The sequence below is a fragment of the Melospiza melodia genome, chromosome 8 (assembly GCF_035770615.1).
Source record: "Melospiza melodia melodia isolate bMelMel2 chromosome 8, bMelMel2.pri, whole genome shotgun sequence".
Classification (NCBI taxonomy): domain Eukaryota; kingdom Metazoa; phylum Chordata; class Aves; order Passeriformes; family Passerellidae; genus Melospiza; species Melospiza melodia.
The window spans coordinates 23,829,759-23,842,646 of NC_086201.1; the positions used below are offsets into that span (position 1 = coordinate 23,829,759).

The following is a 12,888-nucleotide window of genomic DNA, read 5'->3' on the forward strand; positions in this document are numbered from 1 at the left end:
ACTATTTTCTTCCTTTTATTCCAGCTTCATTTTAATGGGATTATAGACTGGCCTTTTAAGTGCAGAAACAAATTTCTTCTGTTGCGTGCTACAATAGTTTTTAATTGAGAGTCTGCTGCTGGCCAAAGGTAATCTCAAAGGAGCTGTAGCACCTGGATCCCCTCCCTCCCTCTCTTCTTCCCATGCTACTGCTGCCATGGGTCAAAGGGGTACCAATGCCCTTCTGAGCTCAGTCATTTAAACTGATGTCTCAGCACTGAGTGAATGAGATTTATAGGAAATAATGTGAATTTTTAAGACTGTCTAGCCCACCTTAGCTGTGGTTTTGCTTGGGAACTCTTACTAGTTTCTGTTTAGAATTTTCTCCTGATGCTTTTTGTTCTACTGCTTGTCGCAGCTATAGGATAACTTGGTCAACACCCAAAAGTCAATACTATTATCACTCTGGAACTCCTTGTACTGCCCAGGGAAAGGAAATGCATTAATTTTAGAGCTGAGTCAAGCCCAGAAATGAATTAGCACATTGGGTAAATATCTGACAGTACATTTTTAAAAGTAACTAGTCACGCACCCTGAGCAGATGCCAAGGAAGGGACATGTCCTCTGGGCTGGCTTATGGACAGCCTTTGTGCCAGCTTTCTGCATTTGTTTGTTAATCTCATTTGCTATGAAAACAGGTATTAAGTGGATTCTTTTCTTCTCCTCCTCCTGTCATAATTCCTGATCTCGCTGGCCACTTTCAGCCCAGATCTGGAGAGGGAAGAGGACTCAATGATGCTAAGTATTCATTATACTTCATGATATAGATGGTTGGAGAACTGTGATCTGGTGCAAAGGTTGAACCACCATGAAGTTGCTCATTATCTGACAGTAGGCAATATATAGAAGAGACAGATTACAAATGGTCCAGTGATGAAAGACTTAATGGAAGCAAAAATATCCAATCCAAATCCATAGAAAATATGACTGTATTCATTCTGGAGCTGATGAAATTTTATTTCACAGATTCATTGCAAAAACCCAAATTGATTCAGTGAATTGATTAAACGGATTTGGAAGGAAATGTAGAGTAAGTTGGTCAGATCTGGATATGCTGTGTTCCCTTGTTTTGTATTCCTGCAGGTTGCTGTGAATGTGGACAGTGAAATGCCTCCCTTGCTCAATGCATGTTAGAAAGCTTACTTACCCTAAACACACACAGCTTTATCAGGGATCCCAGTGAGAGCAGAAACAGGACAAAATATCAGCTGAGTGCTTTTGAAAGATAAGATAAAGAAAGATCTTTTAAGTGCAGAGAAATATCTCTCCTTTATTTTTTATGTGTAGTTCTTTTATCAGCCTTTTGGAACACATAAGATTTAAAACATATGAGCAGTAACAGTACTTGAAATTACCATCTTAATGTACTTCAACTGTAAAAGCAGAGAACAGAATCCTACAGTAGAGGAGACAGATGCATAAATGGACATGGCCCCAGTGCATAGTCTTGAATGGGCAGTGCTCAGAAAGGGAATGAACACAGTCGCTAAATTTAAAGAAAGACAGCATTGAATGAGAAAATGCATGGAATTGGCTTTAAAATTACCAAAAGCCTTACTTTCCTGAACCTGTGGATTTATTTCCTTTGCCTGATCTCATGGTAAAGATATGGACATCAAAAATTACAGCCACCCACTGACATAATTCAGTGACATGAAGTGCGTTTACTTCTTGAGAGATTTAAAGCTGCTTTTCACTCTTCCCCATGCTGCTTGTTTTCACACATTTATGTGTACTTGGCCTCAGCTCTGTCCATCTGAGTTGGTGGTGCAGCTGTAATCCACTTCAGTACAGATATCCGGCTCTTCCTTTAGAAACTTCCTCTTGCTATGCTATAGCTCTTGTAAACGCCCTGGCGGAAGTGGCTTTTTCCTCCTTCCTACTCCTGCAAGAGGTCCCAGAAGTACAAGTGGCTTAATGAACCAGACAACATTTGGTTTGAAAAGAGCCTGAAGAGATGTAGTTTGCATAAACTTTAATGCTTTTTTTTCTTGCCTTATAGAAACATCATGCATATCACTCATGTTTAAACAAAATGACTGGCAAAGCTGTGGAAGCTGTAGACACTGTCCTAACACTTTAATTTATTAGAGCAAAACTGCCAGGTTACTTTCCATCCTTTCTACTCTACATGTTTGAGAGAGAACATCTGTCTCGCAACAGTAATTTTTCCAAGTCAAGTATATGATTTCTTTTCTCCACAGAGAAAGATAGCTGAATGATACTCTAGATGTAATTGTCTTTCACTTGCAGCAGTAATTTTAAAAATAAAAATTTAGGAAAAAATATGATGCACATGTTATTAGTGTTTCATGGCACAGTTTTGATTATTTATCATCTTATGTTAAATATATTTTATAGGATGAGAGGAGACAGTCTGTTCTGCCTTAGCAGTACTATATTAGCAATATAGTACTCTGGTTACTCAGTTTGGTTCTGGCAAGACAGGATGGTATGAAAACAAGTGAGGTTCTCATTTTTAAGTATGTTAAGAAAATTCCCCAAAGGTCTGAAATGCCAGATATAATGGGTGTGCTTGGTGTCAGCACTGTGAGAGAGGCAAGGCCTTCAAAAGGCCTAAAATAACAGACAATGGCTTAAAAGGCCAAAAAAAAAAAAAAGAAAAAAAGAAAAAAGAAAAAAAAGAGGCATTTTAATTGGTAGAGAGAATACTTCAGATGCTCTGCAGAAGACAGAGGTGCTGGTTGGGCTCCTACCTAGAAGGACCAGGGAGGTGAGATATACATGGAGAATCTGGGAAGTTGCCAAATCTGCTTGAAGAAAGGCAGCAGCACCTTCCCAGCTGCCAACACCCTGGAGAAGCTCTGCAAGGACTGAATTCCAGCCTTTTGCTCTCCTTTGCAGATGCAGGGTGCAAAAGCCAGGAGACAAAACTGCTCACCCCTGTGGCGGGCCATCTGAACAGAAGATTGCAAAAGGCACTGGTGGGCCCTTTCTCTTGACTGGGAATAGGTACTACCCATGTCTGACCAGGTTGTCTTTCTCCTTTACAGCATAGCAGAGTCCTCAGTAGACTTTTAAATTTTTTTATTTAAATAATCTTGGCTTAGAAAGAAATTGCTTAATTTAACAAAGCACGTTTACTAAAATGGAGCTGTGGAAACTTTTAAAGATGTGCATGACAGTGGGTTGTGTGTTTCTTCATGCATTCTTCAGCTCTCAAACACCCTGCCAAAGCAAATAACTGCACAGTATTTATCATAGTTTTGTTACTATGTAGGAATATTTTTTTTGTAACAATGCTTGCAAAGGTGAACTATTTGTTAGCTCCTCCTCTCTTCTGTCTGCCAATAATATGGAAATCCAATTGTGGTCATGAAACATTGCTGACTTGGAGCTGCAAGCCCCAGGACCAAACCACATTAGGCAGCAGCATGGAGTTTCTCCCCCTGTCAAGAACCGGTTCTACTGCCACGTGAAAGACCAACAGAAGGTTTTTGTCATATTGCACTACATCTCTGAATGCACACCTATGAAATAACTAACTCTCATTACTGCTGTCAAAGGAAGACACAAGGCACAGAGAGTTTTGGGGGGTTTTGGTGTTTTTTTCTTTCTGGGTTTTTTTGGGGAGGGGAGTTTTTGGGTTTTTTTTTAGTTTTTTGGGGTTTTTAATTTTTGTTAAATTTTATTTTTCTTCTATTTTTGTCTATAAACTTATTTGTAATTACTCAGTCTCGTAGCTTCTGTATGTGTAACCCATTTGTCAGATATCTTCTCTGTGGCAAGATCTGCCAATGGGGCTTTGATGGCTGGTCCTCCTGTAGATGGTAATCCCAAGAAGGTGGGCTTAGCCCTCAGCTGAGCTGGAAAACGGAGGAAACAAATTCCAAATCTGACCAGCCCAGATCTCATCAGCACTTTTTGGTCTCCTTTCCTCCAATCCTCATCCAGCACTGGACGCCTACAGTTGCTGGGAAGGCAGCAGAGGACAAAGCATAGGCTTTGACCATGCTACCAAGGGCCCAGATTTGCAGCCTGGCAATATTTCTTTGGTTTCCAGAGGCTTATCCCTATCTCCCCATACTGTATGGAGGAATATAGATAAATTGTGTAATCCTTCCTGAACACTGGAGGCTCTCCTGATGTACACAACTAGCAGGGACACAATGTGCTCAAAAGCATGGGGAAGCCTAGCCCAACTGTGGCAGGAAAATGCTCCTTACAGTGCACTCAGACATGGGAACAACTGCCCATGGGAACAGGTGGAAGCACCTCATTTGTATCTTTGAGTTATGTAGGACTGTATTTTTTCACACAATACTTCATCTGAAAGAATTCTCTGCAGGCAAAAATTGCATAAAGTCCATTCAAAGGTTTTTGTTCTTTTAAGAAAAAAGTGACTTAGTGGTATTTCTGGGCTAAATTGTATTTCTCTGTGTGTGTATTTACACACATATTTATTTACTCAGGGCCCAGATGAAAAATGTGAGAATTATTCTTAAAAAGTGGGTATCTGTGTGCTTTTTACTTGGTAGTACTTAGTAGTACTGCTAATGGTTCTGTGGTTATAAATCTTCCTTTAGAAATTTACAACATAATGTAAAGCACAATTTATCCCTGATTTAATTAATGCCTATACAATGTTTTATTTGAATAGTTTCAAAATAATTTGGGAGAAAAAAAAAAGTTGGTCTAATTTAAGTGATCAGATGACACGATTTTTTCCCCAATTTGTGCTTTGAAGTACAACTACCAAATTACATTCTGATGCAAGAGAAACTTTTATTATAGAACAAACTGACTTTTTGATGACAAATATTAAAAGAAATAACAAGCCACATATTTTCCTTGAAAAATGTTCTGCTTAATATAGGATTTGATTGTGCAATCCTTACTCATATAGAGACAAAAGGGATTTTCCTGGTATGGGATGAAGGTGCAAGACAGAGCCCAGTGCTGTACTGGCAGGACTTCACTGCAAAAAGCTATTGGCTGCTGTTTACATTTCTGACATTCTCTGAGTAAGTGTTGTCACAACAGACAAGCAATTATAGACAATAATGTCAGTAATTTGTGGATTAAGAACTCCTTAAGGATGTATTGGCACGGTCAGACAGTAGCTGCTTTTAGCTCACAACTGTTCACCCTTGGCTGTGCCAGTGAAGCTGAAACTTTCAAGAAGAAATTGTGCTCCCTTTTAGGCAGCAAACAATGGCAGGGGTTAAACTTCTCTAGGCCCTCCCTGCCGCTCCTACAGCTCTCATGCAGGCAGCTCAACCTCAAAGGGCTGCTTTTTAATAGGTATGTGTATTTATGCATACACATAAAATGGAAATATAGGCCATTATGTTGGAGAAATACTGTGCTAGGCACTTGCAACAAAGCCAGAAAAAATCAGATTTTAAGATACCAGTACTATAAATACGCCTGTAGGAGCCTCAGCTGAAGTCCAAGCCCCAGCACAGTGGTGGAGGATGCAGGACCTGAGCTGACCCTCTGACTCACCACTTGGGACACCCGTGGCTCAGGACACGCTCCATATTAGCTTATGCAAATCCTGCACTGTGTGACACATGCCCTGCTGAGAAAATTATTTGATTATTTTGAGGATCAACGAGAAAGATTCAAATGTAGTTTGCTGTTTTTTTAAGAAATTCAAAAATACCATCTCAAAACATGCACAGAAATGATATGTACTTTCAGGGTCAAATTAAATACAAATAAACTTTTTTTGTCCTTTGTGCAACTGCTCTTCTGGTTTTATTTCAAGACAAACCATTCAGAAAATTAGAGTGTGTTTAGGAAATTGACTTGTGGTGAGGGGAAATTTACTAAGGCTGTATATGCATAAAGTAGTGGGTCGGCTAGAGGGGTTTAGGAAAAGCAAGAAATTTCTTGAAAGATTTTAACTATAAAATTAGATAATGAAAGAATATTGATTTGGTACCATTAATTTTTTTCTTCCAAAGGCAGATTTGCCTTTAAACATGAAGTACGTCATATGCCTGGCTGTCAACACCAGTTTTACAACTCCAGAAAACATGTGTCCATTTTGCTGCTTGTGCTTACTAATTCGGCATCTTTTCATGAAAATGTTGTAAAAGACCTTTTTCAAAAGCTTATTTCTCCCAGACTCCATGGGTGCAGGTGAGCTCTCTGGGCATGCAGGGCTCCTCCAGCAGTGTCTGAGATGTGAAGTCTGACCCCACGCAGGACGGGAGTGCCCTGCTCCCCATCCAGGGTGAGCACCAGCTGGCCTGCCATGCCCTCAGTGACTGACCCAGCCAGGGTGGGCACCAGCTGCCCCATTGTGCCCTCAGTGACTGACCCAGCCAGGGTGGGCACCAGCTGACCTGCCATGCCCCCAGTGACTGACCCAGCCAGGGTGGGCACCAGCTGCCCCATTGTGCCCTCAGTGACTGACCCAGCCAGGGTGAGCACCAGCTGACCTGCCATGCCCCCAGTGACTGACCCAGCCAGGGTGGGCACCAGCTGGCCCGCCATGCCCTCAGTGACTGACCCAGCCAGGGTGGGCACCAGCTGGCCCATCGTGCCCTCAGTGACTGACCCAGCCAGGGTGGGCACCAGCTGACCTGCCATGCCCTCAGTGACTGACCCAGCCAGGGTGAGCACCAGCTGGCCCACCATGCCCCCAGTGACTGACCCAGCCAGGGTGGGCACCAGCTGGCCCACCATGCCCTCAGTGACTGACCCAGCCAGGGCGGGCACCAGCTGACCTGCCATGCCCTCACTGACTGACCCAGCCAGGGTGAGCACCAGCTGGCCCACCATGCCCCCAGTGACTGACCCAGCCAGGGTGGGCACCAGCTGCCCCACTGTGCCCTCACTGACTGACCCAGCCAGGGTGGGCACCAGCTGCCCCACTGTGCCCTCACTGACTGACCCAGCCAGGGCTGCTGTCAGGCTGCTGTCTCCTCCCCAAGCAGGAGACAGTCCTTAAGAAATGGCACTCGGCCCCCACAGTGAAAGCAGCCTTTTGTTGGCACCTCCTTCCCATATATGGGGATTCGTTCGTCTTTTGCTGGGTTTATCAGTTGATTCTGGTGGCCTAAGTACATCCTGAAGGAGATGATAAAGCTAAGATTTTTAAGAGGCCAGTTTTGGTGCTCCTGGTGTCCCTGCAGCCCCCAGCCTGTGCCCGAGCAGAGGCTGATCTAATTTCACACTCCTGGAAGCGAGGCCGAAGGCTGTGTGTACCCAGCACACATCCTGTATCTTTTCCTTGTGCCTACTCTCCCCTCCCCAGGATAAAACCTTGCAAAGTCCCTCTTCGTCGCTCTGCATCGTTTACAGTTTGGAAATGTTCTTTCCGGGCCCAGGCCACGGGCGGCCCTTCCGAGCCAGCCCAGGCCCGAGGGGCCGCGCTGCCCGACCCCGCATCCCTGTCCCGCATCTCTGCCCGTGACGGCGGCCCGGCCCCGGCAGGAGGCCCCGCTCTGCCGCCGGCCCCGCCGCCGTCACGTGGCCGCCGAGTTTTCTCATCCCGCAGCGGTATGAGGAAGTCAGAGCCGCCGCCGCCGCCGCCGCCCGCAGCCCGGGCGGGCGCAGCCTCCTCCGTCGCCTCGCCGCGGCGCGACATGTGAGTACCGCGGGCAGCCGGGCCGCCCGAGCTCTGCCCGCCCCGGCTCTGCCCGCCCGCTGCCCCCGGACGCCGGCGGGCCGGGGCGGACACCTGCGGGGTCGGGAGCAGCCGGGGGGCGGCGGTGGCCGGGGCTGGGGCGGGCCGGGCCGGCGTGTGAGCGCGGGGAGGGGCGGCCGCGCTCCCGGGGGCTGCGCGGGCGGCGGCCCCGCGCCCCCGGCAGCCCCGCGGCCCCCGGACGGGCGTACGGACGGACAGCCGGACGGACGGGACATCTCCGCTCTCCCGGCAGGCTGGCTCTGTCCGGCACTCGCCTCCCGGCGTGAAGCCCCCGCCGGCGCCGCCGCCCCGATGGAGCAGCCCCCGGCGGCGGAGGAGTGGCAAGGGGCGACCCAGAAGAGGAAGGCCTGGGCCAAGAGCCGCGACTCCTGGCAGGCGTCGGAAGCGGAGGATTTCGCGGCAGCGGCGCTGGCCCGCGGCGAGGAGGAGGAGGAGGAGGAGGAAGAAGAAGAGGAGGAAGAGGAGGAGGAGGAGGATCCCGGCGGCGGCGAGCTGCCGCTGGCGGCTGGAGCAGGTCAGTGCTGGGGCAGCAGCCCGAGGGCCACCGGGACCCCGCGGGGCGGCCTCGCTGTTGCTGACTGTCGGCTTCTCTCTCCCGCTCTGCCCTCAGGCTGCCACAGCGTTCCCAACGAGAAGATCGCGATATGGCTGAAGGACTGCAGGTGGGTGCTCCCGCCGGCGGGTCGCTGCGGCAGCGCAGGCGGGCAGGGAGGGAGGCGGGCACGGCCGCGCCGCGGAGCGGGCACCGGCGCTGGCACCGCCGCTCCTCCGGCCGGGTGCGCCGGGAGCCCGCGTGGCCACAGGGCAGCTGGCGCTCGGCACCGCTCCTCTCCTGGGCGTCTCATTATTGCTTCCAGCCGCCGCGGGAGGAACGCAGCAGAGCGTCAGGAAGGCAGCGTTACTTTTGAAGCTGCAGTGGTTCTCACCGAGAGGCTCCAGTTTAAAGCTTCCGCTGTTTCCTTGCCTGGTTTTTGGTGCAGGTTTCAAGAAACGGTGCTTCCGCGGCATGACCTCTGTGCTTACGGGCCTTCAGGAGGGATGCCACAGTTTAGACTAACTAGATTTATCTGAGTCTCTTAATGTCTTCTGTCCTTAACTTAAGGCATGGTATATGTATTCTGCATTTCTGTTACTGTTGCAAAATAATCTTTGGTGTTAGAACAGGTACTGATAGAATTACTTTTTCTTCATCCTCAGTCACATAAAAGCACAAATGCTACATCAGTAGCAGCTGCTTTTGTCCTTTTTCTCTATTCAGTCCTTGGAGGCAGAGTTGATGGGGAGAAGCTAACAATTAACTTTCCAGTAGCTGACAATGACATTTCAAGACCTCTGCTATTTGATATTTCTGGTTTCTTTCTCCTTTTAAGAGCAGCTACATGAAGGCAAGAATTTACCACTGAGATTAGTTGTGCCTTTGTGATCTTTTGATCCAGTAAGCAACTGACTGATCTTACTCTGTAACTGAAGTGTGGGTTGTTTTACAGCTACAGGATCTTCCATATAGTTTTCCTCAGATCTTTACAGGCTGTGCCTTGGATAGGGTGTTGGCAGCTAGAGGCTTGAAACCATACTAATCCCTGAAATATAATGTTCAGATCTGACCTACCATTCTTCCAAAATGCTAGAACTGGAGAAGATTTTTCTGACTTTACCTCAGATCTGGTGTCCTGCTGGTCTACTAAAAGGTTTTCTTAAAATCAGTATTACGAATTCAGTGCTTTATTGGAAGTATTTTTTGAGTGGGGAGGGCAAAAAATGTAAGGACGGGAGGGGAAAGAGGCCATTGGGGGTGATATTCTTCCTGATGCTGCGATGCCACTATGTCTAAATTGCAGGATTTCTGTCTAGAACCTTCCCTGGCCCTGTAGTCCTTAACATTTCCATACAGAATTTGAGGAATGGCACAAAGCTAAACTGACAACATGAACATCTAGTAAATGGCCTAAAATCCTGAGTACTAACACAAAACTTGCAGTTTCATACCCATGCTTTGGTAACTATCTGTTGTTAAAACTGGCAGCACACATTTCTGTGGAATGTGTTTGCATCTTTGGCTGTTGATTCCCAAAATAAGGGAATCTTGTTTTACAAATAACAAATGAAGCCCAAGTTAACTTTTTTTTTGCTAATACAGAAACACAAATTTAGGTAATTCTTGTTTGTGAAACCTGTTGCTCTCCTTGCACAGTAGCCTTTTAAAGTACAGTTGTTTACTATTGTAAGTATTTTCAGAGGACTCTTGTGTTCTGCTCAGAAGGACTTTTAAAGCCAGATTTCCTACACAATGCTATTCAGGCAGGAGTTAGCATCTGCTCTCTGTGGTGTGCAGGGTGCCAGCACCTGTGGTTCATGGCTGGAAGATGCAATCCCAGCTGCCTGTGAAGGGCTGCACAGTTCCTTGTGTTTTAACTGCAGAATTGTTTAATTTTTTTGTGCCTAATGTACATGCAAGCAGTTGCTAGCATGTGCAGTAAAGTGATAATTCAATTTGCAGTGTTATAAGTGATTGTATGTATAGAAACCTAGATGACAATATGCATAGGAAAAGAGCACAGCATTAACAGAGGACAACAGAATAGCCCTGCAGATACTACAGTGTTTTGTTTAAAAATAACGATTGTGAAATTTACAATTCGTAAGTTGTTCTCCCTGAAATTTCTTGCTTGTTTAATAACACTGGTTTTGCTGTCAAGCTTTGGTTGCTAAAAAGTGTGAGCATACGCAAACGGAGCTGCTATTTCTGGTTCATGGCGCAACCTTATTCTTACAAGTTAGCTCCATACAAGTTACCATGTAGCTATTACTACGAATGAAGATTCAGTAGCTAAATGCCATATTTTTTCTGTTACATGTTTTCTAAAAGTAGTCCTTCACATTTTCTGAGTTTCTGTACGTGTTTATGAAACCAGAAGAAAACTGGCACTTCTAAAATCTCATTTTCTGGTTTGAGTTGGCAGCAGCACAAAAAACCTTAATATGAACCCACTGCATAAATAGATCTTCTTATAAGTTTTATTCCTTTGTTTGTTTCTAAAGGCATCAATAGTGTTCTAATATGGATAAAAAGAATTACTAGCTGTCCTTTGATACTTATGTTAGTGGTTTGGGGCTTTTATTACTTGGCATCTCTGTTTCACATCTGCTTTAGAGGAGATGAGGGTTCCTAATTGCCCATGTTATTTACTTTGATAGATCCGCTTTTTGTTGTTTTGGGATTTTTGTAAAGAAATAACTAGCAGCAAACCCCAAAAGCAAAAAAGCAAGCATTTATCATACTGTGATTAGAATTATGGGGGCATAAAAAATGTCAGATGTTACTCAAAGTCTCTGGTTCATTCACATTTTGGGAATCACATGCCTTTGAAAAAGGCCTCTTTTTCTCTCTCCCCTGTACTTTGAAAAGGCACCTTAAAGTAATAAGACAGCTCATAAAAGTTAAAACACAAGTGTTGGTATTATACTGATAGATGAAAAGAAATTGTTGTCAACTATTATGATGACGTGTATTATTTTGATTGAATATATTTAAACTCTGCCAGTAATACAGGGGATGTGGGAGGTATCTAGGAGCCATCTCCTGTAGATATGCAGGAAGTGAGTTCTTGAAATGCCTCAGAAAAAAGAGATTTTTTGCTTCAAGTTTAAAATAAACATGGCTTCTGCCCAGATAAGGTTTTAAAAGCTGTGATTTAAACACTTCCACAGCACAGTGCAAAACCCTTGTCTTGTTCTGAGACACCACCTGACCACAACTGGGAGCTGAACAAAGTTCAGATGGGATGAGAGGAAGCCTTGAGGCTGTGTGAGGCAGGCAGACCCCATCCTGAGGGCACAGCAAGGGGAAGGGTTCCGCAGCCCTGACATTCCCAGGTGCACAGGGTTGCTCTGAGACAGAGCATGGGCCTTGCTGGTGGAAAACAGCCTGGTGCAGACAGGCAGAGCTGTCGTGCTGTTTTCCAAAAGGATTTTTGTGTGGTACTTCTCCATTGTTTAAACTCATGTTTTGCCTAGTTCTTAAGAGCAAGTGTTTCAAAGGCAGGGGTGTATGGCAGCTGTGTGCAGCTGTGCAGGTAGGGCAGCCAAGGGTGGTTGAAAGGATGCTTTTCTGGTAGCTGCTAATGTGCTGTAGTGGTGACAGACTTCATTTCGAAAGGAAAATGCCAGCTTTGATGGATGCTTTTACTGCTCTCTGCCAGCCACTGCATGCAGCACTGACCTTGGCTGTCAGAGTCAATGCCAGCAAGTTTCTACATTGAAAACATAGAGGCATGGGAGTCACCAGGGAAGGAGAGGGAGAAGATTGGGAGTGCACCCATCAGGGCCAGGGAGTAAACATCCAGCATAGTTATTACCTCAGAACATAAGGCTTCTTGTAGCTTGACAGGTTTAGACAATATAGCCTAAGTTTTTTCAGACTCTGACTGGACAGACATCCAGAAATGCAGGAGATCTGAGCCTCAGCAGAGTGTGTCCTGTCACCTGGAATGTGCTTATGCACTGGATGCTCTGGCTGTTTGCCTTGGAGTCCCACCACAGTGGGGCTTTGCTTTGCTTTGCTTTCCAGAAGGCATGTTGAAGTGAGCTTGCCCTGTATCAGCAGGCTGCATCTGGAGAGAGTGAGCTCTTTTCAGAGGGGAAAGAAAAATAAAGTTGTGAAGTGTAAGGTCTGTTAGAAAGCAGATGCAAACTTTCCTTCCTTAATTTGGCTATGGCACTAAAATAAATACTGTATCAGAGCACTGTTTACTTTCAGGTCTTCGGGCAGGTTTATGTGTTTGTCTAATTAAAAATCCAAATGAAACATACATAATGTAGGTGGATAAATCATCTGCTTTTCTCTTCTTTATGAGTATTGTGTTTCTGAATTTGTTTTGAGCATTGAAAGTTAATGCTGTGCTACTTAGAAGTGACAAGGCTTTGGTTAAACATGACTGAGAGACAAAATGTGGAAACATCTAGCCAGTGTCAACAAATACAGTGTGAACCCAGAGTGGGATTGGACCTGTCACTTGTGAGGCTTCTGCTGCTCCTTTGAGGCACCATGAGGTTTGGCAGATCCCCTGCCCTTCAGGCAGCAGCTATGGGAGGGATCATCCAAAAAAGAACTAGTGTGAACAGCCTGTAAGGCATCAGAACTGGCAAGTGACAGCTAACATAGCTGTCAAGATTTTTTACCTTGATTCTTCCTGATCATCAAATACAGCTTTTCACCCCTCTCTCCA

The 12,888-nt window shown here is 45.7% G+C and overlaps 1 protein-coding gene across 1 annotated transcript in view; it reads left to right on the forward strand.

The window, feature by feature from the left end:
- Window positions 1-7,942: 7,942 nt before the first annotated feature.
- ITPRID2 (ITPR interacting domain containing 2) overlaps window positions 7,943-12,888 on the forward strand; it is a 39,702-nt gene continuing 34,756 nt past the window's right edge. The window contains exons 1-2 of the mRNA XM_063162263.1: window positions 7,943-8,177; window positions 8,274-8,325. Of these exons, the coding sequence (XP_063018333.1) occupies window positions 7,955-8,177; window positions 8,274-8,325 (275 nt within the window). The 5' untranslated portion in view covers window positions 7,943-7,954. The remainder of the gene's footprint in view (window positions 8,178-8,273; window positions 8,326-12,888) is intronic.